Source organism: Macrobrachium nipponense, chromosome 14 (genome assembly GCF_015104395.2).
Source record: "Macrobrachium nipponense isolate FS-2020 chromosome 14, ASM1510439v2, whole genome shotgun sequence".
Classification (NCBI taxonomy): Eukaryota; Metazoa; Arthropoda; class Malacostraca; order Decapoda; family Palaemonidae; genus Macrobrachium; species Macrobrachium nipponense.
In genome coordinates this window covers 23,689,247-23,716,284 of record NC_087207.1, presented here as the reverse complement: position 1 = coordinate 23,716,284, position 27,038 = coordinate 23,689,247, and the positions used below count along the sequence as shown (strand labels likewise).

General features: G+C 33.7%; 2 protein-coding genes across 3 annotated transcripts in view; one reads left to right on the top strand and one right to left on the bottom strand.

Moving 5' to 3' along the window:
- The window catches only part of LOC135226386 (uncharacterized), a 234,381-nt gene extending 215,515 nt beyond the window's left edge, over positions 1 to 18,866 (top strand). Inside the window, exons 16-19 of the mRNA XM_064265865.1 lie at positions 4,521 to 4,674; positions 4,871 to 4,978; positions 5,974 to 6,126; positions 16,108 to 18,866. Of these exons, the coding sequence (XP_064121935.1) occupies positions 4,521 to 4,674; positions 4,871 to 4,978; positions 5,974 to 6,126; positions 16,108 to 16,171 (479 nt within the window). The 3' untranslated portion in view covers positions 16,172 to 18,866. The remainder of the gene's footprint in view (positions 1 to 4,520; positions 4,675 to 4,870; positions 4,979 to 5,973; positions 6,127 to 16,107) is intronic.
- LOC135226385 (2-methoxy-6-polyprenyl-1,4-benzoquinol methylase, mitochondrial-like) lies at positions 9,867 to 25,522 on the bottom strand. Of its 2 annotated transcripts, XM_064265864.1 has the most exons (8): positions 25,269 to 25,522; positions 24,330 to 24,479; positions 23,978 to 24,114; positions 23,548 to 23,727; positions 21,532 to 21,620; positions 21,298 to 21,409; positions 19,382 to 19,508; positions 9,867 to 10,021 (listed from the first exon to the last, which is right to left on the bottom strand). In XM_064265864.1, exons 1-7 carry the CDS (start codon positions 25,429 to 25,431, stop codon positions 19,407 to 19,409), a joined length of 933 nt encoding a protein of 310 aa, XP_064121934.1. In that variant the 5' UTR covers positions 25,432 to 25,522; the 3' UTR covers positions 9,867 to 10,021; positions 19,382 to 19,406. The 2 variants fall into 2 exon arrangements, with proteins under 2 accessions (XP_064121934.1, XP_064121933.1); XM_064265863.1 differs by lacking the exon at positions 9,867 to 10,021 and having other exon boundaries at positions 19,298 to 19,508.
- Between the last annotated feature and the right edge of the window lie 1,516 nt (positions 25,523 to 27,038).

The following is a 27,038-nucleotide window of genomic DNA, read 5'->3' as shown; positions in this document are numbered from 1 at the left end:
TAAATGAAAAAAAGTAACCGTAATTCCTTCAATCATTAAACATAAATTTAGTTAAAAAAAAAAAAAAAACTTACTTTTTGATTTAGTGATAAGTTTGAAAAGGTAAAATGAACCAGATTTTAAACTGTACAATCATTAAAAGTGTTGATATGCATAGCACCTTTGTACGTAATTTATCATAAGGGATACTTCAGTATTTTGAACATTTCTACACCACAAAATTATGAATCATTAAATAAAATTTAAAGATATATTATTACCTAGTTAATTCAGGAAATACATAAATATGATCCTTTGTTATTGCACTAGCTAAGATCTTTAGTGACTGCACATTACTGTACTAGCTAGGATAATTGATGAATGTACTTAATATACTAGCTACATATGACTCCACATTACTGTAGAATATACTAGCTAGATTTTTTTTATGAGTGTACATAATGTACTAGCTGGGGTCATTAGTGACAATTACACATTATTGTATGAGGTAGGGTTGTTAATGACTGTACAGTATACATTACTGTACTAGCAGGGATTGTTGATGACTGAACAAGTTGGAATTGTGACTGTATGCATTACTGTACGTATTAGCCGAGATTGTTAGTGCCTGTACAAATTATGGTATACTAACTAAAGTAAGTTTTGGAGTTAATTGGAATAAGTCTTTGTAGATGTATGTGACTTAGTAGTGTTGTCTTAAGTTAAAAATCACTATATTTTCGTAAAACCAGGTTGTTGGGGTTTTAAATTGGAAAACAATTACATGGATCGGTTCTTCTTGAAAGCCTCTTAGAAATCATTATTTTCTTGGTTTTTTTTCATGATGCTGTTTTCAAACAAGCACTCTCATCACTAAAGATACATACTATATCATTCCTTATTTATATGTAAAAAGAACATTTTGAAAATGTGTTTGATAATTTATGGACAGTGTAAAATGAATTGTAACTGTACAGCCATACAATTCATGACTTGCACCAATGACGGAGTTTTGCTGCTTGCCTTTAGACGCACTGGGAGAGTAAATAAAATATGAATGATTTTACTGTAAAAAGCATGAAAATTTTTATATTGAGCGCACAGCAGTTTTCTGTTACAGGCACTTTTCCTTATTATGTCTTGAGTATGATTTCTGTGTAAATATTGAGATGGCAGATATTTGCGCACATTGAGACATCATACAGTATTAATCATCATCAATTGCATCTGCGTTATTTTATTTTATGAATTATATGTACTTTCTTTTCTTTCCAGACAAGTGAGTATACATTAGTGTTTAAATTTATTTTTATTTCATTATATTTCTGTACAACACAGTACTGTTTTATTTATCTCTGAGTGTTAGAATTGTGATGTGAATTTTACATCAAGATACTTGATCATTTCTGTTTGTAGTTTGTGGAAATATATTTTGCTCTCTTCAGACATAAAGATTTTCTGGGTTAGGAAATGAAAGGGTTTCAGTACCAACAAAATACTCAGGTTTCTCATGAAACACATCTCCAAATCATTTTTTTATTTTCTTTAAAATGAAAAACTTTACCAGCATGCTTGATGTGTGTTCCCTGTCTGTGTAGTACTTTTTACCCTGAGTTTGGGATGAAGGTGGGAGGGTTCATATGTTTAGACATGACAAAGTTTTCACAGAGAAATCCCAATTAAATATTTGCAAGAAATAAAAAAACTGTTTTCTTATTTGAACATGCAGTATGTTTTCATACATAGAACTTTTAAAGAATTTGATGAGAAAGTTTTAACTTTGTGTTTTAGCATTTACAAAGAGAAAAGTTCACGGGTTCTTTGAAAATATTTCCTTAAATATATTTACAACATTTCTTAAAGGGTATACTATAACTTTCTTTTCTTTCTCAAAAAAATACTGATTCTTGGTATGGCATACCACCAATAATTTAATAGAGTTGGCATTCTCAATATTTTCAGTATTATTTAAAATCAATCCATATTTTCCTAGAAAAAGTCAAAATCACATGAACTTGCGCAGCAGGCTTTAATGAGTAGTAGAATGGAGTACCCTTACATGAGTAAACAAACGGTTTAGCATTGTATGGTTAAGGATGGAAATGCTGACAAATGATAAACTCATTGCTAATACGAGTAAAAGTAAGCAATATGAAAATATGTAAAGACTGGTTTCTTTACTGTATCCTCAAAGAAGAGAACTAAGTCCCAAGACCGTGGAAGCTCATGGTGGAAAGATTTTAATACAGTAACCCAAAATTTGAAAGCATTTTTCGTATGGTCACCACGAGATCTAAAACAGTTTTATGTGATACATGAGATGGGCCATCTACCATAAAGAGCATAATAGAAACTCCAGTCACTTGAGTAAATTTAACCGAAACTAAGCACCCCCAGGGTACCTACAGTAAGTCCAGTCACCTTGGTTAATGGGTAGGTTGTTCGTTAAATGTTATTAACTGAAAAACCTTTGATTGTACGTTTTATTCGTTGTGACAGTGTTACAATAAATAAACTGAATTTGCCATGTACGTAATTAGGCAACAGTTGCACACTATGATGATTGCTTTTGAAATTGAGAAGTTGCATTCAAGAGGGTATGGTAACTGCAAGCATTTATGCCTCAAACTAAATGCCCTTATCCTTAAACTCTCCCAGTCATTAAGTTACTTGCTCTATTAGTATGTGTATTGATCTAGAGTCCCCACTGTCATTTACCCAGTGGCAGCAAATATCATTCTTCATATTTATGTAAAATTGAAGCTGTGCGTGTATGTTAGAGATGACACGCACGAGAGAACTACCATATGTTAACTTATATTAACATAAGATAACTATTGGCTATGGGACCCAAAGTCTGGTGGCATGATTTGAAAACTATGCTAGAAAAATTTCTTGAATTACAGGACCCTTAACCTACAACAGCAATATATTTTAAAGCTAATTTTAAGCAGTTGTATGTACTATTGCTTTTTGTGACTGTAACAATGTGATTTTACATAGCAAGTAACTGTTGGAATTATGTTAATCAGTTACAGACGTTGATATAGTATTCACTAGCTGGAGATTTAGTGAAATTATAAAATATTTTAGAAAACTCTAGAAATAGGATTTTGAACCTTTTTCAAATAGTACTTGTTTTTCAAGTCGTGTGGTATTTTACCATGGTTATATATAAATTGATTTATAAAAAGAACCCCAATGTATGATTGTCTGGTAAAAATGTGTTTGCTGCCTAAGATTAGACTACTCAAGACTGCACAAATGTCTTTAGATATTCTACACAACTTAGAAATTCACAATGAAAATATACTACTAGTATATGTTTATTTTGATGTTTTGTATATACGTAGATATGGTACATGTACTGTAAATATATCAGAATATTTAACATAAATGTTTGGTATAAGTAGAAAAGGTTAAATAAAATATGCTTTTAGTTAAAATAAAATACTATAGGTATAAACAGGCAGTCCCTGGTTATGGGCGATCCGGTTTTATGGGCCTTGTCTAGCGCCCATTTTCGGTTGTCAGCACCGATTATAGAGTAGTATTGGGGTCGATACATACCTGACAAAGGTGCCATTAACCAGTTATCAAGCCTTCGGAACGGAACCCCCGCCGAAAACCAGGGACTGCCTTACCCAGTTTAGTGTTGCTGCCGTGTAATTCTAATTACTTTTACCACTGTGTAGCAAAAATGAAGTGAAAGGTTTGAGTATTTCCCCTTGTCTAATCAGTAGTATGTATTATAACCTTTTGTCTAGTATATCATTTAAAGTTATGGAGTTAAATTATCACAACATTATAAATTAGAATTCAACTAAGTTATTGGTTGTACTACTGAGGTAATATTAACGCTGTCATGACATCTCTATTTCTGTGATCACAATTTGTGTCATGAGAAATAGTTTTTGTGTCAAAATTTTTAATACCTAGTTAATTAAAATTTCTGGTTTTGCTCGTGGCTCAGGATCAAATTGCAATACTTGTATAGTCTATTACATACATACAATGCAATAAAATTGAAGTACCATACAGGTCAGAATGCAAAAAATGGAAAATATCTAGACTACACAAGACTTTATGCATTTACAGCTTTTTCAATAAAAGCACATAACCCTTAATATGTGATCAATGTACGTACTGTGTTAATCTATACAATATAGGTACTTACTGACTATCGATTTCTTTGGATTATTAGCTACCACTTTTTACAAGGAAGACATTCCTTGCAGTTATGTCTGGTGTATTTAAGAATCTACTACCAGTACTCCTGAAGCATAAATGTAATCTTGCCATCTAGAACCCTATGATGGTCTTACCAGTTTGCCAAGATGAGAGAACTGTGCTCTGCTTTTCATTTCCAAGAGTACTGTGCAAACAGGTGGTAATAATAGTACAATAATTCTATGCAAACCCTTCCATAACATATATATATATGATCTAAATCTAATCATTTATAATTTGCAGATTTTCAGTTTAAACATAGAATATTTCAGAATATTTCAATTGCATTAAGAATTTTCCTTGTTCCTTAGGGTTACTGTCAGTGCCAGCCAGCGCAGGTGGAGATGGAGGGTCTACAAGATCATCGATAAGCGACACATCAGCTATTAGCAGTTCCTCTACCAGAACATATGTCAATGAGGCCTCTACCCTCATTGTAGAGACCAGCGAAAATGGAATTTTAAAGTAGGTCACTGTTTATTTTGTCCGAAATTTTAGTCTAAATACGTATTAAAAACTGAATTGCAAGTATTAGACTGAACTTTGCAGCTACCTGTAGTTAAACTTTACTGTACTGAATTGTACCAATATAATTAATGATGCAATAATAAGTGTGGCACTATACTTCATTATTGGTTATTTATATGTCATTAATTTGCAGACACTTCCTAATCCCATTGGCCCTACAGCAAAAAAGCAAGTGGAGGAAAAAAGGCCTAAAGCTTCATGTTTTTGGAGAACACACATTTATTGCTAAGCATATGCCGAGGTACGTCCATAATTATTGGATCGTGTGATCAGACCCCCTTTGGTAATACATAGTATTTTTCAGTAGTTTGGAACTGAAAATGAATATGTTTATATTTCTACAAAAATTCTTTACTGCATGCTCCAAAAGAAACACCTAGGAAAGGGATTTTGACGTAGGAAAACTCTATTTCTGGGCGAAGGACCCGTGTCGCCCAGTGAAATAGGTTCCTTTAGCACTATTTCTAAGGTAAAATATTGTTATAATACCAGAGAACAGCTAAATTGGAAATGCCAGATTATTCTTTCACGGAGCGACACGGGCCAAGCCCAGAAATACCAATATTATGTAAATTCTAAGACTGGTATATCAGCAGCCTTGGAACCCTTATATACAAGATATTTTGTTCTTTACTAAAAGTTCAACACTGAAGGGTATATATTTTGAAAGCCACAGTAAATATACTGTACTGTGAATGTTGCCATACATTTCTGTATTGCAGTGAGGCACTTGAATGTTTATAAATTATTCAACTTCCACAGATATTGGATTTATTATGTACAAATTACAAATGGCTGAAATAATACATATCACTATATGTAATTATTTTTCCCCTCTTGGTATTTGCAAGTCATATTTGGTATCCTATAAGGGACTTACATAAGAAAAGAATAATATTCAACAATAAACAAACTAACACCATACACATAAAAACTCACACACACACACACACCATGACAGTTCAGTTTAAAAAATTATTCTACAGCTCTCACATGTGAATTAGGGTAAAACATTGATCAGTTTCATTTCAAAAGCCCATATCTCTTTACCTTCAACTACATAAATACCAGAAAGATCAAAATTAAAAAATTGCAAGAAATATCATACTACAATGATTCATATTTTATATTCTATACTAATTTATTTCAATAAGAGCTCAACAGTACTTTTAATACGTAATGAAATCATTGTTTTTAATCCAAAAAGAATGCGAATAACACGAAACTTTCTTCCAGTTCGACCCCGTGTCAAGTCTGTCAGAAGACCCTAGGACGAAGGTTTGGTAAACAAGGATATGAATGTCGAGACTGTGGCTTCAAATGTCATAAACCTTGTCACGTTAAAACGGATACAGTCTGTCCAAACTCAACTGTTAACAATATGGATCTGTAAGTACCAATAATCTTTTATTGCATGAATTCTCTTATTGCTGATTTACAGTATAAACATTATTGACTAGGGTTAAGACAAGAAAACAAGATTTGATACGTTAAAAAACCAAGCAGACGTTTCCTTACAATTGAAAAGTTTTCTCCCATGTTACTGGTCATTATTGTTATCATTACATTAGGTTTCAGCAGGCATTGTGATATCCAGGTAAAATTGTCAAACCTCACCTCAAAAATTACATGTGGAAAGTTTTGCTTGTTATTAGGTACTGCACTATTAGTAAGTGTATGTTTGATGAGTATTTTGCTTTTATGGAATCATCCACCAGGAGCATATACTAATTACATCGCTGTGTACTGGCACATCGTACGTGATTTGTCATAAGTACATTCTCATTAGAAGTAGCAACTCACTGCACCAACATTGACAATAATCATATAGAATTATCTCCAGGAATGCCTGTAGTGCATTTTAATTTTGAAGAGAATCCCCGAGTACTTGTACTTACACCATATATTTCTAATGCTGCATGAGGTTTTATTCTATAATAGTTTAATGGATGCTGGGTTAATAACAGAATTACTATGCTGCAAGTTTGCTTAATTGGTCAACCCTGGCTGAGATCTATTTATTGTCCAAGTTTATTTATGCCCACCACCTCTTCCCGCTGTCACTCCTCAAAAATTAGGGATAGGTACCATAGTTTTATGTGTAATGTTTAGAACAAAGAGAAAATGAATTATTCCATAGGTACCACTTTTTGTATTTAGCAACAACGTTGAAATTGTATGCTGTTTATATGAATTGCAGCCCTTATTTTTAATAATATTCCTCTGCTCATTGAACAATGGTTGCAGTGCTGAAACCATGATTAAGTAGAGGGAAGTGGTAGTTAAACTACAGGTGATACCTGTCCCGCTGGAGGGAGCATTTATTTCACCCACTCTGATCTCTTGCTTTTTATTTCATCTACCTCATCTTTGATAAGGACTGTGATTTCCTGGCAGGATCATGCCCTTAGTGCCACAGTCAGGTTAGTACTGCTAGGCCACTTAGTGAAAAATATCCAGAAGACCCTCTGATTTATCTCCCTCAGAAAGTTACAACTTTGACTTTGCACTACCAGTTTAAGTATGTAACTGAATTGTTGATGAAGTTCATGGAATGTACATTATGCACTAAGAAAATGTCATTCTTTAGGAAAAGATTCAGACTATTTAGAGGTGTCTTTGTTTCTTTGTTTGTATGGTGTTTTTACGTTGCATGGAACCAGTGGTTATTTAGCAACGGGACCAACGGGTTTATGCGACTTCCGAACCACGTTGAGAGTGAACTTCTATCACCAGAAATACACATCTCTCACCCCTCAATGGAATGCCCAAGAATCTAACTTGCAGCCACCGAGGTGGCAGGTCAAGACTATACCGATCACGCCACTGAGGCGCTGGTGTCGGGTACCTCAATGGGAGGCTACACTATTCTTGTGAGGAGCAATTAAAGGACACAAAAAGGAAAATGACTTATGGTACCAGCAAGGTTTCCAAAGCTTTTCCTCACTCTACAAGCCCTACACCAATCCTTCTTATGAGCATAAACATCCAGGCAGTACTTGGTAGCTGACAAATAAGCCTTGTACTCAGACATGAAATGGGTGGCTATTTCAAAACTATGCATCTAGTCTTAACAAGAATAGTGGACCTGTCAAGTCATGCCTACTAAGGCCCTGGCTTCTTTAGAAGTCTAAATTCATTGGACCCACAAGTACATAGTTCAAGTCCTGAAAGCCAGTTACAGATTCCCATTTAGGAAAGGTCTTGCTGTACCACATCCATGCCAGTTCACTTTCCACTCATTTGCACCTGGATCACAGATGTGTCATGCTCTGCATCAGAAAATCGGCATCACACCAGAAAAATAGGGCACAAAGTGAGTTTGTTGCTCCTTCCAAAGCATCTATAGTTTAATCATGGTGGCTAAGAGAACCTGGGGTAGACAGAAGCCTGTCACTGACCTGAGCTGTCAGTTTTTCATCCTTTGTATTGCTTGTAGATTGGAGACTGCTTCCTTATTCCAGTCCATCAGAAAAGTTTTCCTGGCTTCATGCATCCCTTTTGATGCTTAATTCCCAGCATCTGATTAGAGGGGAAAAAAAAGTTGTCCAGTTTCAGTACCTTAGTTTCAGTTGATCTAAAGCCCTCAAGTCTTTCCTGGGCCATGACCACGATCACTCCTAGGAAATTTTGTTCCAATAGTAACTTGGCATTGGCTTATGATTGCAGATGACCAGAATGCCCTTTTTTTCGTCACCTTTCAGTGAATTCTTTCCTCGTGCAGCTCTGTGAAGATTCACATCAGCCAAATTAAATCATGCTTCATTCCTTCCCAGCAGGCCTCCACACTTCCCAAAGAAATCAAACAAATAAGATTCTGTCACTTAATTAACTTCTAAGAAAAATAATGTTCATCAGTCACAGACATTAGGAGAACCATTTTCCACTCTTTAAGCTAATTCCCAAGGCTGTAGAAGCACAGTATTGAGAATCACTAAATGGAGATTTTGATGTCCCCCTGGTATGAGGACCTTCAATTATAGATCTATATCCTTCACATTATATGTAGTTCCCAGATAATATTTGGTCCTCGACTCCTGTTTTTCCCATTTTTATAATCCATCATTATAATTTTTGCCATGTCAAATCTGCATGGATAAAAAGAGAATCCAAAACATGACATGAGCTTTGAACAATCCAACACCCTGGCCAGGGCTGACACGAGTGATTCAGGCCTTGCAACTTCTTGCATTCAGAGGTCATCTTAATCATGAAACTATTGTCTATTTTCAGTCACAATAAGACTTACTTAGATACTTGGCTACCTACAGCATGAGTTGCATCATACAAATACATACATGGAAGTTTTTATAAAGGCAATCTGTTATTTGATATCCTAAAGAACATGATCAGGAGTACTGATTTGTGCCTTGTATAACTGACCTTTTTGACAGGAAAATACTGTCCATTGAGGTTTGTGTGAAACAGATTTTCCTTACATAAAGCACAGCATACTACCATGTTTCAGAAACAGGTTTCCATTATGTTACTTTTGGCATGCCATGTCTCTTCTTTGATAATTGTTATTTGATCAGCGAAAAATCTTATTCATGGTGGAATTTATGCATGTTCCTTACAAGTTTTGGATATTACTTTCGTTAGATGTAAGAATTGTCATTACTTTGGTATATAGATTCATGTGTATAGTAATTGAATGTTAACTCTCAGTATTGACAGTATATACTGTACATATATATTTTTTTAGTACTTGCATGAATGCATGTCCATGGTTTGTTAAGTGAATAGAAAACAAATTTTTTCAACTAATTTACATTTTGCTTTGTCTAAACTGCATGCAGCATGGAAGTGACATGTGACGAAGCGGGAGCTGTCGCCATAAAGAAAATGTCTAGGTTTCATAAATCTATTGCCACTCCTGCTCTCCCTACTATCTCTGAAAACTCTGCACCAGAGAAACAGCTACAGGGGTTTAGATTTAGCTATTCTTCCTTAACCTCACAAATTTCTCTGGAAAATGGTAGACATCATAGAAGCAGCAATGTAGAAGAGTACGCGGGAAATTGTTTACCGAAGGTCGCTCGCTCCGTCTCTTTTGGTTTTACAAAGGCGCGTCCCAAAGTTAACATACGCGCAAAGGGAATAGGGATGTCGACTAACTTACCCGATGCTCCTGTTTCGTCAGATATGGCAGAGCTCTTGTTACCTGTTATACATGTTGAACAATATACGGATGATGACGTCGATTACAAATTTGTGACTTAGAGTAGCCGTATACTCAGTAGAGCCAGGTTGTGATGCTTTCCAACCATATTTTTCTATTCAACTGTAAAGATAATAGTCGTGCATAAGGCTTATCATAAAACTGATCAGGGAATTATTTAAAATAGCTTTATTTAACATTCTTTTACATTTTAAATAGTACATTTCAGAAACAAACTTGTTTTCCTCTTTATCTGCATTTACAAGGTCTTCATAAATTTAAAGTTTCAATTGTTTTCATACTTTAGTGTCTATTTTCTGCAATGACTTTCGTGTGCACAAGTTTTTCACTCAAGAGTTTTCCCAGTAACAACAAAAGTTTTGAAATGAAGGTTTACAGTTAAAGCAGCTATGTTAACGATGAAGTATTTTTCATTTACTGACAAAGTTGATTAGTAAATTACAGCAGACTTGGCAATTCAAGATTAGTTATTAAGAGCAAATTATTACACTCCCTAAAAACTTGTCCTAAACAGGGCTCTGAAACGGATTAATTCATGAACCTTTCTTAGGACAGACTCAGAGTTATTCACATTCTGTACAAAACATCAGGTCTGTTATTTTAAGGAAATTATGAATTGTGTACCAAAGTTGCCTGTGATTCTTGAGCTCGTTGCTTCCATTTGTTGTTTTGATGTTTTCTGTTACTTTACTGGCAAAAATTACACTGAATTTTAAAATGGCTTATTTTGTGCTTTCAATGTTATGTACGAAACATATTTTTGTAAAAAGTTTGTACTAGTTTGTTCCTTTTAAAAGGATAGAAACATAATATTATCTATGTAAAAATTAGTAGAATATACACTTTGAAGCAGAATTTTCATAGCATTCAATAAATATTAATATTTTTTTAGCTAGAAAGCTTGCAGAAGAATTGATTGTCATTTAAACATCAGTTCATTTTCATCATGACATGTTTTGTTAGTATATCAAAAGTTAATTTTTCAGCCTCATTTACAAAGCAACAGTTTCATGTTCTTGGTATACAATAATTAACATTAGCAGTTAATTGTATCAAATTGGTGTGTAAGTAATCAAAGTATAATCTTTTAATAGAAATGTATACAAAATCTGGAACCTTGTGAAGTAAAATCAAATGCATGCCGTAACCATAGGTTAATATTAACTGCCATTTCATAAAAATCAGTTAATTATCTGTTGTTAACACATGTTAAAATTCATTCTTTCTTTGTGACTTTGTGCAGTATGGTACTGTTTGTTGTATGTGAATTGGCATGAAATTACATTTTGTGATTCCATTGTGGTCATAAACTACTAACTTACATTACACTTCGCCTTTACATTTGGAGTTTATTCTTCTTCAAAATCTATACCAAAAACACAATAATATTCACTTGTATATTCTGTGAATAGCAACTTATGGCAGCATATTTTAAAGTGTTTCATATTCTTAAGACTTGTTAATACTAGTATGTTCAGTTTGGAGTCTGAAACAAGATTCTGACTATAGAAGGGAAATATTGTAAACCAACTTTGGGTTGCAGCTCTGAATTGCACAATTATCTTGACACCATCTTTTTATGGAGCAAGTTTTTTGGCAAGACTAACAACAAATTTCTGTACTAATTTTACTGAAATATTAATTGAATGAAGCGAGTAACAAAACAGTACAAATAATTACTCATATTCTAAAATCAAAATTAAATGTAGAACCATTACTTAAACTAAAATCAAATTAAAATTAAGTCATGGCTGTTATTCAAGCTAAAATAAAATATCAGAATTGAATTGGCTCTTATTTATGATATTAAAATTAAGTCATGGGTCATTATTTAAGCTGTTTATCTCCATATCAAATTTATTCTGCTGCATCTTCCAATAGACACAATCACATTGCAGGTTATGCATATTTGTTAACAATTATAACAGTTATCTGAGTATGTGTAGATTGAAGATAGAGTGCATGTTTGTATAATCTTTGTTATACGTAGTCATGTTCACTGTCTAATAGTAGTGGACTCCAGTGCATGAGTAACACTTGGTCTTTGGATGCTGGGTAGGTATAATTGTTTAACATTTTATCCTTTGCTTTTTTATTAGCTTTGCTTGCACAGTTGGAATTAATATGCTGTTGTAGAATTTCCAGGATCGTATTTTACTGTGACTGGGGCCAAGAATTGTTAAAAACACCTGGATAGATGTCAAATAAAAACCAAGAGCAAAGTGCAAATATAAAATGTGACAGTAGACTATTGTATGTTACCGTTTTCTTTGCACTCTTGTTTTAGCAGTTTAAAACTGATGAAAGCTAATCCACTGATAAGCATAAGCAAAACTTGGGGTCTCAGATATTGCTACATATAAGGGTTGACTCTGAATATCAAAGCTTTCAAAATTCTTTTGAATGCTAGTCTTGGCTCTGAAGTCCTTCAGGACTCTGAGCAGCACAGCTGCAGAGGGAAAATGGTAGAGTCATGTACAGTTTTATATATTAATATTAATGTTAATAATTGATATTGTTGACATTTATAAAAATCTCATACTCATAAAAAAGGTGGAGAATCCACAGTGATGCAAGTGTAAATATATAATAAAAATATACATAAAAGGAGAACTCTTAAGAACCTGCTCAATTCTCCTTATCAATCAAGCAGATTCTCAAAGTTCTTTTATATATATATATATATTACACCATTGTGGATTTCTTCACCATCGTTAATATTAATAATATACAGTATTAATAATATTCTTATCTATTTTGCAATAGCATGTTAGACAGTAAAAATCAGCAAATAGCAAACAAAGATATATTGCTTTCGCCATTTCTGGAGTGTGAAATTATAACACTATGAGTTTCAAAATGTATACCATTCCTCATTATGTACAAGAACTGAATGGTGACTGTTACAAAAAGAAATATGCTCAGTGGTCCTCTCACAAAGTCTCATACTATTAATTAACAGAATTAGATATTTTGCTCCATCTTATTTAACTGAAAGGGTAGTATCCTACTTAACTGCAAGGCTAGTGTACGAGATAAATTTGTGCCCGACTTACACATTGGCGATTCAAGGCCAAGAACATTTGCCATCGGTTGTGGTCCTTGGGCAAAAATAAAAATAATAATAATAATAATCAGCGGCTCTGTCACACATTTGTGATTCAAGGCCGCACACGTTGTAACTGCCGAATTATGAAGCAATTACAATGCAAGTACGACCAAATTGCCATGAATCGTAACAGTGATGGCGCATGTCACAATTGACAGTTATGATTTGCACAATCTAATTACAACAAATGGCAACACCATTGCATCAGTGTTGTGTCTTGTGAAATGACATGGTAACAAATGACAGTTGTTGCCACTCTGCTGAGTATGTGTTGGGTGGTGTTGTGCATCTGCTATCACTTGGCACACATCACCAAACTCGGCAACATGGTTACGAGTCATGGCGATTGTTGACGACTTGGTCATTATTGCAGCCTAATGGCGTCGTAATGAGCACATTTTTGGCCATTACTACATGTGCAATCTTGAATCGCCAATGTGTGAGTCGGACATTACAAAGTCAAGGTGCTCTTCAGTATCTTAAGTTAACCTGCTTAAGTGTTTTGGGTAGTAAGTACTGTATAGTCTTATTGAACAGCCTAAGTGAATAGTACGACAAAAGATTTAATTTTAATCTATCAAGGTTCTTTGGGTGATTAAATGATGAGGTATCCAAAATATGTGATATATTAATGAAATGGTAATTTGTGGAGACTGATGATTATGATACTGAACAACTGGAAACATCTCATAGAGCATTTTGTATTAAAAATGCCAGAAGAGGAGTATTAGTAAAGGAAATCCATTCTCTAAATTATTATAATTATTTAAATGTAATTACCTTGTTCATATTATTTTCAGTATCACTGATTTGTACAGTACAGGTAGTGTTGCTAGCAGTGAAGTATTTTATATTTTAGTCTATGCACATACATTGCTTGTTAAACAAAATTTGTTACAAGAAATTTATAAATCTACAAATCCAATATACCTGATATGGCAGCAAACAGCTTACTTTCACTAATAATATCTGAATCTCCTTCATCCTTTTGAATTCCTTGGAGAACATTAGAATTATGAATACTATCTTCTATATTACCCAATTCAAAAACACATTTGAACCTTATGCTTATTAAGCATAATTCTATGATTATCCTAACAATACCATATATCCAGTTCAACACCCACATTTGCATGACAAAAAAGGCTATTTACAGCTGCCTTTAATATAATTCCATTCAACTCTTCATAAATACTGTATGACTGCTCTTTCCTTGGTCAATAGTAGAGCATTCCCTCTGTTTGTAAATTCACTGACATTTTGTACCGTGTTATTGGATGCTATACATTTTCATGAGCATACGCCACAGAGTATTGTAAATGAAAACAGTAAATGAATTTGTGACTGTGTTTTACAGAAATTTTGAGTTTTTCATTTCTGTAAACATAAAATGATGTTCCATTTTAAGACCCTCAAGTTTATTTAGCATTGGAATTCTTAAGCAACCCTCTCATTCTGTTCTTTGGAAGTTATTTGTCAGTCTCATCCACACTACAAGGAATAAGTCAAGCAAAGATTTGTATGAAAATATATACACTACTGTACGTATATTTACAGGCTACAGCAATAATGCAATCCATTACTATCTGTCTATTAAAATAGATAGTAGATAAAGGTGCCAGCATTTTAACACAATGTATGCCGTTTTGCTCTGCTTTTAAAAATGGATATTTTATGTTGTAATTATTAATTGGATTATTTTTCCCGCACTGGACGCCTCTCTGTGAGGATTATTAAGGTAACTGTTCTGCTGTTGATTAGGCATAAACTGTGATTTTATTTATGTAATAACTAGTATACACAGGCCTAGTTGTTTCCAAAGAATAAATAAGTTAATATAGTTATACAAGACTTACCAGTAGTTTACAGTATACTAGAATGTGTCCCTTTTAAATCGGGATGCAAGAGTACTTTAATTTGTTTTTGTATTTTGATTAGTTTCTTTCAAATGTTTAAAGTTAGCAAAACATTATATCGTGGATGACCCATTTCTGTATCTTTTAGAGCCAACTTCTTAACTGAAAGTATTTTTACATTCTTTCCTATTCACTGCTTTATTCTCCCCCATCATCTGATTACTTGGACCTTCATTGTGGTTATTATAGGGTCTTATCGGTACCATTTAAATTGTAGTTTTGGTAATTCCTAATCCTTGAAAACCTCATCATTATGGTTAAATGCAGTTTGAATATTGGCATGTCCTTTTTCACGAAAATATTACAAACTTTTAATATGTATTTTCCTAGGTATAAAAACCAGAGCCTTTTATGTAGTATTCTTCAGCTCTGTCTGAAAATGGTCATTGAACTTTGGTAACAAAGTTGACTGGTGGTAGATTGTGAGGGAACCCCCTAATCACCTGCTGTCCTCAAGTACTTTGACCTTCAGCATTAGAGATTACACGCAGGTGGGGATGCAGGCTGGGAGTATGGAACCAAAGAGATTTGGTATTCTGAAAGATAGAGTAATCCCTTTCAAAGAAGTCAGCAAACATCTTCTGGCTTTCCTTCACTGTTGCCAAACCCTTCCAGTGTGAAGGAGACCAGCCAACATGCTCATCAAAGGACTTATCAGTGCATAACAAACATTGCTAAACTAACATCAAGAACATAAAGCATTGAAACATCTACTTGAACCCTTCACACTTTCCATTGTTCACTTTCCTTGTCCAAATCAATGTTGGAAAACAACACATCATAATACATACAAAAAAAAAAATGTAAGTTTCAATTTGGTGGTCAGCCAGAGTGCAACAAAATGTCTTAATTTTACTGCGGCCAAAGAAAAAGTGCTTGATGACAATGGGTGAGTGGGAGATTTCACCCCCTTCTCACCCACTTACCACTTATTACCCAAATTTTTTTACCAATTCCAGCTCACACTCAAGAATAAAAGGCAATGGTTTATATTCGTGTAATGAATAACTCATCCTTAGTATTAACTTGAGATTGAATTTTTTGTAGTTCCCAGACCATAATAAATCTCATCTCTAAGATATGTTTGCTTTTCAAGTATTATACTGAATTTGTTATCATGAAATTTAAAACAGAAATATTCATAGACTCTCAAAATTTTCCAGAGAATACGTGAAGGATCCTCGAGAAGAGAGGCGGAACAGGCTTAAGAAACTTAAGTCAACTTGAAACATCTTGCCAATGAAGTTTAGTGGAACACCCGGAAGTGTACTTATATCTTAATGAGGAAAATACACTATATACAAATTCATAAGTATAAAAACTGTTGTAATTTTTATGGCTATTTGTTCTGATTATAGCAGAGTTTATCAATAAAAACACTAATTTTTTATCTGAAACGTCAGTGAAAAGCATGTACGGGTACTCTATCGTACTTCTTCACGACTACATAATAATTTTAGTTACTCGGCAGTTATATCCTGGTTCCCATAGTGGATCTGGGCTATAGTCACTTCAATATTAAAGAAGAAAGCAACTCTATTGTTGAAGAAATATCGACACTAATTTTTTTATTAGTACATTATTCTACTCTATTGCACTCTATCATTTTAGTAGAAGCAGCTCACAAGTTCTAATTACTTAAGATTTGCATCATGTGAGCAAATTGATGTTGCACTGATATACTACTTGGTTTAAAAGTGAAATTCTACAAGACTTCGAAACCCTAAATTATCTTAATCTTCAATTTATCTGAATTTTTCATCAGGGACTTGTAACTCAAATCAAATATGCAGTAAGGTAGAATAAGCCACTCATGAAATCATAAATTCTTTATATATAAAACTAATCATATTGCATAATGTCAATTTATTGTGATACTATGTTACAGATGAGCTTATGAAGTTATGCTAGCACTCTATGTTTGTTGCGTACTCCCAGCTACTTTTGGTGAAATACACTGATGCCACTTCAGATTCAGTGACATTTACTGGCAGAAAATAGTGTGGTCTAAATGATAAATAGAAAGCTGTTGTATGAATGTCTTGAATGCCTGTTAAATAGTGTGGTTCTAGCATTGAATATAATGTGGGTTATTTCACTATTTTTCCAAAGCAATATTATTGTTAAGTCTTTGCTCGCATTCTTTATCGTCATTTTTTGTGTTTATGATATGTGCAGCTCTTAGTAACAACTCAGTTTGATTAGTATAAAATGTTTCTTATGAAATAGTTTATTTAAATTCATCCACAGTACTTTTTAAATTGTAACTAGTTATTTTTTCAATAACGTCTTCCTTTTTCTTTTTTTTCTAGTTCACATATTTTAATAATCTTAACTGTATTCCTGTACCATAACAGCATACAATTTTGCAGTTTTTCATCTAATACTAATAAGTTTTACATATATTTTTTGATTTAACAAAGGATGCTTTGTCATAGAGTACAGAAATCAAAGTTTAACTGTGAAAAGTGGTTTTCCTTATTTGTTATAAGGGTTTGTGATGATGATACTGTATTTTCTAGATTATTAATGCAGTGAATAAATTTGTACATATCTTCTATCCAGAATACATGTATAGAGTTTAGCATGGAAACTGGAGTTCATATTTCTATTACAAAATAGACATGTGAACATTGGTAGAGCCTTATGTTAGTACTATTACTTTGCCAAGTTTTGTGTCATAGGAGGCCTTATACGAATCATGATTTCTAAGGAAAAACTTTAAATTGTATTTTTGGATTCTTTGAAATGCCTGGGGAACGTTTCGTTTTTTAAATACTTTTGTGTACAGAACAATTAGGTAGAATATGTTTACATTTTCATATGTTTAGATCATATTTATAGACTGAAGAAATACAGGGATTATTTTTTAACAAAAATATATCACATCTCTCAATAATACATATATGTTGACTGTATATATTTATATATGTGCAGACTTGTGCCATGCATCTTATTTAAAATGACTGCTCGAATGCACAGATCTTGAAGTACGTTCACCTCTCCCAGATGAAAGATCTTCTAGATAGGGTATAGCTACATTACCTATAGAAATTGCTGTATTAACGTTACAAGTTGCACTTTTGTGATTGCTAATTCATTTGCAAAAAGGATTTTTTCTACATATAGCTTAGACCTTGCATTAAAGTACACAATTTAAATAAACCAGTTCTAAACATTTTCACAGAAATTGTATATATTTTATTCTGTATAGACATTATTTGTCATATATAAAACTTGTACAGCTTTTCAGAGAACAGCAGTTTCAATTTTGTATTTTTTTATTGCCTGTAAAGCTTTTCTAAATTAGTGTTGCTAAAAAAGCAGGCCAGGTTCCCAGTTATTCAGCCTGTTTTACTTCTGTTGAAATTTACTGTGTACATTTTTTTTGGCATTTTTAAATTAAACACAGAAATATTTCTTACATTCAAAGAGTTTCTATGCAAATAATTATAGTTTCTTAATGTAAGGATTTGGAATTACCACATCATGGGATTCAAAATCAAATATAAAAATAGAAAATTAAATACAACAAAAATTTAGGTTAAAAAATTTAAGCTGCTTAGAGAATTGTGAAACATAAGAGAAATATTTGTTGTACATTACTTTTTGTACTTCATATCTTCCAAGTATCGTGGAAACCGACAACACTGAAGTTTCCTTTCACAAGTCACTGAATATATATATATGCTTCAATTTCATAGGTATAAAATGCTATATTCTACTGAGCTTGTTCCTTACATTTACAATTATTCCTCTGAGATCTGGATTTGCCTGTTTTTAAGAATTGTGCAGGTCACTTTAAAAGAAAATATTTTATGTTGTTATAGACTGTATGTTTAGAAAAGGCTTACTGTTGATTTGTCAGTACTTTTTTACGTGTCAGTGTAAGATGTGCGATTTAATAATATCTTCCAAACCATATGTGTTTTATTCCCTTGTTTTAGGATCATAATTTTACTGGCAGTGTTACTACTGTTCCTTACCTCTTTTTTTTGTGAGAGAGATAACAAATTTCATAAAGTACTTTGTAGATTCTCTCACATGACACACTTCAGCTATCACTGACGAATTAAAAAAACAAGCCCGATTGTTCCCATTTACGCAATCCCTATATGTAACGGGAAAGATTGGAAAAACGAGGAGCATCAGAAGAAGATAAGTTCCTTGATGCAAGCTATGGTTTACATCCTAAGAAAAAACATATCACTTTTAAAACCAGGTATTTGTTCTTGCAGAAATACAGACCTATGCTTTCATTATTGGAGCCTTACCCTTAGAAGGAAGGATGATCTTTCACCTGCTACCGCAGGGAAGCACCAAGTTTAACAGGATAATTAATTAAATGGAAGATGACAAGAACTGTTTTAATAAAAGAGTAAAAGCAATTAAATATCTCTGTATCAATAACACAAAAGTACTATATACAATACTTACAAGTGTCTATGTCACATAAAACAAGTCAAATCTTAAATCCACTGTGAATGGCAACCACCCCAAAAGTCAAGTTTTCATACATAACTCTTCTAAAACCAACATCTTCAATCATCTCTTGGAAGGTTTCCTGAAAGATAAAATAAATGGTTCTGTTGTAATTTAAAGCTACTAGATGCCCCAGTCTGTAAGCCAAATGACTTCTAATGAGATCATTCTATTGATGTCATCAACCAGACATTTTTAAAAAACTCCAATGTGCCAGTTTGACTTTTTTATTTAGTTGCTCACCATTTTAAGCATACTGCAATAAAATACAAGTATTCACTTTCAAAATGACAAAAAAAAATATTCAAAGCAAGTAACAGAAAAAATATTGCAAAATCCATTTGTGGTCACCTGATTTCCCGCAGATGAATTTTGGAGTCCCCTACAATTTCAAAGGCCTAAAATGGATGTGATCAGAAACTGATAAAAGAGAAAATCAATCCTCTAACTTGAGATCAATAGTAAGCAAAGACCATGGTCATCAATCATCCCCAGAATGGCATTCTTTACCAAAATGTCAACACAGGCGACACCACTGCCAGCCCAGAGATGAAGGTTCCATTGGCAAAACCTTTTGGAACCTTAAGTAGCAGAACCTATCAACACTTACCAAGAAAATAATCATCACATTAAAACCAGCAAGAAGTGGTCTACACAAATAACCATGGTCACCTACAAGATGAACAAATTTGTGTTGAGGATGTGCATACAATTTTTGACATGCCCTACCTGAAGGGCTTCAATATATACATAGGCAGAATATAACTTTTAACACAGCTAATTAATGCATAGTGCATATTAAAAGAGTAATCCCAAAAATTAAAAGTAATGCATAGTGCATATTAAAAGAGTAATCCCAAAAATTAAAAGTATGTATCGTTAAGAAGTGTGAACTATGCATAAAACACTTCAATAATAATCTGAAATGAAGCTAAACTAAAAAACAAACAGCAACATTCTTGAAGATCAAAACAGGTAGCTTCTTGGTGATAATTACCAATACAGAGTCTGTTACAAACAAGCAATGCTGTCAGCTGAAATAGTTAATAAATGTAGAATTCACCTCTAATAACACTTCAGCAAAACACAGCATGGAATGAAAATGGGCTGAAATCAATTATTTCCATATAAAATTAATTAATTAACAACCACTGGAAAATAATCATGAAGAATCCTTTATTTTCAATTCCACTTTTCCTACATTTCCAAGACATCATACTCTAATTCTGCTGTTAACACTATGCCCCCTACATATACCAGCAAATGCGAGCCTCGTTTCCTTTCCTTCTCTGCAGCATCCTCCATTACCATGATAAACAATAAATGACACAGTGCTGGTCTATGATGGACACTGAAATTTACCTCAAATTCTGCTGCTAAATCTGCCACTCTAGATATTACTAAGATACAATACATACATCAGCTGAATGACAGAATTTTGAACATATGAATAAAACCACAGCACCTAACTAAGGAACTTACTAAATGAAAAAATCATGTTAGTACAGACTAAAATCTTGAGGAACATCAGAAGTGACAGAGCTAGAGCAGATTCAGATAATGGCTGTAGGAGTTAGCTTGAAAATGGGAGGAATGCTTAGAAAAAGATAGCTTTCTGTTATCTGTGGTGTTCTGAGCAGTTCCACAATAATTTAATCCTTACACCTCTTGAAAATGAATTGTATCTAATATGGGAAATAGCAACCTTTGACTTTTGAGCTAAAGAACTACTGTCTACGAAAGATAGAAATTCAAAATACTGTAAATCAGAAAAGAAAATCTTACTTCCATCATCATAAATGCTATTATACCTTCATTTCATTTTAAACACTATTAAATCAAAGGATTCTTGTTAATGAGACCAAACTTACTTGATCAGGGAACTTGCGTATGCTTTCAACCAGGTACTGATAGCTCTTCCAGTCTCCTGCAACAACTTGGCCCATAGCAGGTATTATATTGAAAGAATATTTGTCATAGAGCCTGCAAACAGTAACATAAAACTTTACTATGTACTTAGATTCACCACTTCGACTATCACAAAATTATTTAGGTTCATATAAAATGTGTCTAGAAGCTTTCCACAAAACTCATCTCAACCTTACCATTTGAGACCGGAGTTGTTGACCTGACTAAACTCTAAGCACATAAATCTACCACCAGGCTTCAACACTCTGTAGGCTTCACTTAGTGCCTGTAAAAGTTATTACATGGATTAATTCTAGAACGAATATAAATGAGAGGTTCAAAGAATAATGGGAATAAGATCATAAATATGTACAAGCAATCCCCAATTATTGGTGATCCAGTTTTATGGCACTTGTCTAGCAACAACAATAACTGAATTTTCGGTGGCAATATGCACCAATCCCCGGTTATCAGTGCTGAGCCTCAGTTATCAAAGCCAATAACTGAGGCTTGGCGCCACTAACTGGGGTTTGGCATTATTATCACCGATTTTTGGTTATCGTCAAGCCATCAGGAACGGAACCCCAGCTGATAACCGGCAAATGCCTGTACTTAACTTACAGCAACCTAAAATTACTATACTAAATTATTTCATAGTAATTTGTAATGAAAATAGCAAATACAGTAGTGTTCAAAATATAATGCTGAAGTATGTTACTTTTCTTGTACAGTACTTTTATATTCATACAACTTTATAAGAATTACAGGCAGTCCCTGGCTTACGACATTCCGAGGTTACAATGCTTTTCAATTAAATTTATCAGAAATTATTTCCAGGTTTATGACACATGTTCTAGGGTTACGGCGCCTACAACGCTGATCTGGCAGAAGAAATGTGACTCCAAAAATGTAAAATAATCAACATTTGAAGGTTTTTTTTATGAAAAATACAATAAGAATGCAGTTTTCATAGTTTTTAATACACCCAAAGCATTAAAAGTAAGGTTTTCTTAGGATTTTTGACAATGCTCCAGCTAACGATGATTTTTGGCTTACAAAGCGTCTGAAGAACGGAACCCCCATCGTAACCCGGGGACTGCCTGTATAACCTTTAATTTTGTATGTGCAAAGTATCTGCAACTATAACCATTGCCTGTTCACCATCACTTGGTTAATTATTTTCTTTAAAGAAAATTCATATAAGACAGTCACCCATCTTCCAAAGGGACCCACTGGGATGTAAATTATCTTGTCAAAATGGGTGTTGTGAACCAAAGCAAGTAAGACAGATGAGGAAAAGTGTAGAGGATGTTTGTCATTGTAGTATAAACATTTCATGAAACAAACATAATGAACTACATATCCCATCCCCTTCAGTCTGTTCACCTTTTGCAATATGAACCATTCCTGGGTGTAAATATGTCCAATAAAACAATGAAAACAATAAACACTTAGTACTACATTAATAAAAGAAAAGAGTGAGAGCATTAGTAAGGGGGTACTCTCTTTGATCTCTTCTCACCCAGCAATCCAACTTCTTTAATTTTACATTACAGGCAGTCCCTGGTTATCAGCTGACTCGGTTATCAGTGATCCGGTTTTATGGGGCTTGTTCAGGACCGAAAAATGGCAATTTTCGGCGTCACAATGCACCAACTTCCGGTCATCGGCGCCGATACATACCTAACAGAGGTGCCATTAACCAGTTACTGCTGACAAAATCTGGTTATCAGCGCCACAAGCGCCATAAATCTCAGATTTTGGTTATTGGCAATCTTCATTTATCATCAAGCCATGAGAACAGAACCCCCGCTGATAACCGGGGACTGCCTGTACTCCAATTTCTGCCTCTCATGTATAAATAGATCCTTTGGGTGAGCCCTTACAAGAGTCTAGAAAAGTGACTCAGAGGTTTGGTCAAAATATCTTATCTTAAAAAACTCAAAATGAGACCACTGGCACCAATTAGAAGCAAGGTTAGTTGGAGCTGCCTACTCAACTTTATCAGACCACTACATAACAAATGACAGTGTGATTTATTTATTTATTCATTTGTCAATTTATTTTTTCTGTTTTAATAACTGATTTCCCATTATAATCTGTTACTTCTTTTTAAAGGACACCACATGACTAGGGTTCATCTTATGAATAATAATATTAATAATGATTAAAAAAACATGACAAATATAACTGGAGTTTGATTCAAAACCTACCTTCTGTACATCAACGACATTCCTGATTCCAAATGCAATTGTATAGCAATCAAAGTGATCATCTTCAAATGGTAACTGCTGCGCATCACCACAGACCCAAGTGATTCCTGAATACCCAAGTGATTCAGCTCTTTTCTTTCCAACGTCAAGCATTCCCTGACTTATGTCACATACTGCTATCTAGGAAGAAATAAAAATATAGGCTAATAAATTCATGGAAATCTTCTATGGCAGAATACAATGGTAAATCAAGAATGACTAAATAAATGTCAAATCATAAAATCATGATTTTAATCATTATTCTAGATGTACGTAACGAGAAATTGTATCACAACTAAAATTCGAATTATGACTAAACATAAACTTTTCAATAACTTAAGGTTAAAGATACTGATATTATACTCATAGTCCCTTAGAGAAATTACAATACCTCATATAAAGGTGGCTCTTCCGCTGTATTTTCTTCTTTATCAGAGGGAGCAGACATGTTTATTGATGGCGTTTTTACACGAGTGTCCCTGTTCCTCTTATGTAACAAGTGCTGAATGTATCTAAATGTGATGTCGCCTACAAAATAAATAAGTTTGTAATTCCATTAATACAGTTCTTTGCAATAAGGTCTATTTATGTTAGGTACTTAAAACTCAATGCTCCATCTACATCATATCTCATACAGAATGAAACAGAGAAGTTCTGTATTTACTGCAAATACTGATGGTTAAAACTTTTGTTAATACATTTTTCTTATTATAAAACCATAAAATCAATTAGCAGTGGCATACCGGTTCCTCCAGCAACATCAAGAAGCCTTGTATTTGGTCTTGGTTGAAGTCGAGATATAAAACAGTCCTTCCATAGTCGATGTATTCCACCTGACATCAAGTCATTCATTAAATCATAATTACTAGCCACATTTTCAAACACTCCATGAACTGTGGAAAAAGGTAGCAGAAAAATAATCTCAATAAAATAATTAATACAGTATTATAAATTTCCAGTTAGAAAATACAGTGAAAGGTTATATGAAACATTTTATTTCTTATTGCCACAGCTAGTACTACATATATTCATGGAACTCATTCAGTCTTGACTTGCATCTTCTCAAAAATCAACTGTAATATGACTTAAACCTACTAACGAGATATGAGAATTTTTTAACTCTTTCAAACGACTCATTCAACAACTTTACAAAACGTAGGCTACTTCCTTCTCTGTTCTTCATACCATCTTCATTTTTCTTGCTTATATAGTTGCATACATGCACCTTAAGAGTAAACGTCTACAATAACACTGCTTTTTCTATACCAGGAGAAATAATTGTTATGATGCGATTCAGATGAATTTAACAGTCAAAACTGTCAGAAAAGCATTGTTAACCCACTCCAACTCTCTTATATCCAACAGTTGGGGGGGACCAAAGAGAACCCAGGATTTCTGGGCAGGTGAAAATAACGAAAGCAAGCAAAATTAACACAGGTACCCTAAAACAACATGACTTGTCGAACCTAACCTAACTGGAAATGTATCTGTCTAAATAGGTAAATAACAAAATGTGTTAAAAAGCTGCCTAAAGAATTAACAAGGCAAAATGTGTCCTAAACACCATGTTCATATCTAAATAGCTATGTAACGAAATGTGTTAATAACAGTCTAAAGAAATAGCTAAATGTGTTAATAACTGTCTAAAGAAAGAAAGATAACCAAATGTGTTAATAGGATACCTTTGTGAGCCTTCTGCTTCTCGGAGACGTGTTCGTACCCGAAGTGAGTCTCTTTGCTGGAGGAATACTCCGTCTTGGCGTGGCCAGACGACGTCGACTGCCATCTCCTCATATAAAATGGCGTCAGTAACCTCGGACGCAACTTGCACAAGGCAGAATTCATGATAAATGGGTAAAATATCAAGAAATGTAGAAGGGCAAAAGTGACAGAATTGGGTTTCGGCTTGGTGGTACGAGGAGTAGTAGTAATAGGCTGGAATTTTTTTTGCAACGGCTCCCTCGTTTGTTTCCTTATTCCTCTTTTGTTTATGTTTGTTTGAGTTTTTTTCATCTATAATGCCATAATTCTTTTTATAAATTCTTTCAGTAATAGTAATAGTAGTAGAAGAAGTAGTATTAGAAGAAGTAGGAGTAGCAGCAGTAGTAATAGGCTGGATTTCTCTTTGAAACGTCTCCTTCGCTTGTTTCATTATTCCTCCTTTGTCTATGTTTGTTTAAGTTTTTCTCTCTATAATGCCACAATTCTTTTATAAACTATTTCAGTAGTAGTAACAGTAGTAGTAATAGTAGTAGTAATAGTAGTGGAAGTAAGGGTAGCAGCAGTAGTAGTAGTAGTAGGCGGGATTTCCCTTTGAAACGTCTTCTTCGCCTGTTTCATTATTCCTCCTTTGTTTTGTCTGTGTTTAAGTTCTATCTCTGTGTAATACCATCACTCTTCTATACGTTCTTTCCTATTGCCAGCTTGCCCCTTCAGCAGATCTGCTGATAAAAGTATATTAGCTATCAGCTCCTTTTTGTTTTCCTGGTGTTCTTGCATATTTCTAGTCTCATTGTATGCTGGGGATTAAGTAGAGTAAAAAATGCTCGGATGTTGGGAACTATGGTATTGCCTTCGTAATGGCTCCTCTGATTTCCAAATTTTAGTCCTGGTTTAATTTTTCAGGTGTATTTCAATGGAATATGTATTCCAGACTTTGAAATATTGCTCATTTCTTAATTTTTACTTAGTTTTGGCTTCAGTAAGTGTAGGTATGCTTATAAACTATCCAAGGAGTGTAGCTACTACAGGAAATTTCAGTCCTCGTCAATTTTTCAGGTGCTTTTCAGTAGGATTTATCTTCCATACTTTAGAGTGTTGAATATTTTTATATTTGTATAAATTTATGTATAATCCTGGCTTTATTAATGTTCTTACAGACTATCCAAAGAGTGTAGTACTAGAAACTACAGTAGTGAAATTTTCACGCTTATTTTAGTAGAATTTGTCTGGCATACTTTATATTGTTTTTAATCTTTTCTTTACTTTTCAAATTTGGTTTTAATAAATGTTGGAAGTTTATTTGTACAAAGCAATGTTATCTTTCTAACTTTAACTAAGTAACTGCTAAGAGTTACGAATAATTATACCCCGTTCTCTTTAGTGAGACTAGCAGAATCTTGTACATTATATACTTTGATTATTTTTACTTAGAATTTAAAATGCTATCAATTTACCAATACCCTCTGATTAATTTAATAAACATAGGGATTTAACCACTCTTTCAAACTAGTAAAGAATGTAATTTGTGAGTGATAAAGAACCGTTTACCTGGCAAAATTAATTTTTGTGGGTCTAGGCCGACAGTCACAGCAAGTTACTGCAAATCCAGACACGAAGGTAGACGCATTAACTGAGACTTCAAAGTATAATTGGTTTAGTGTAGTGTTATAAACTTGATAACGCGCGAGACGTTCGGTTCGTCTGTCCTCCTTTTTTCTTATTTTATCCTT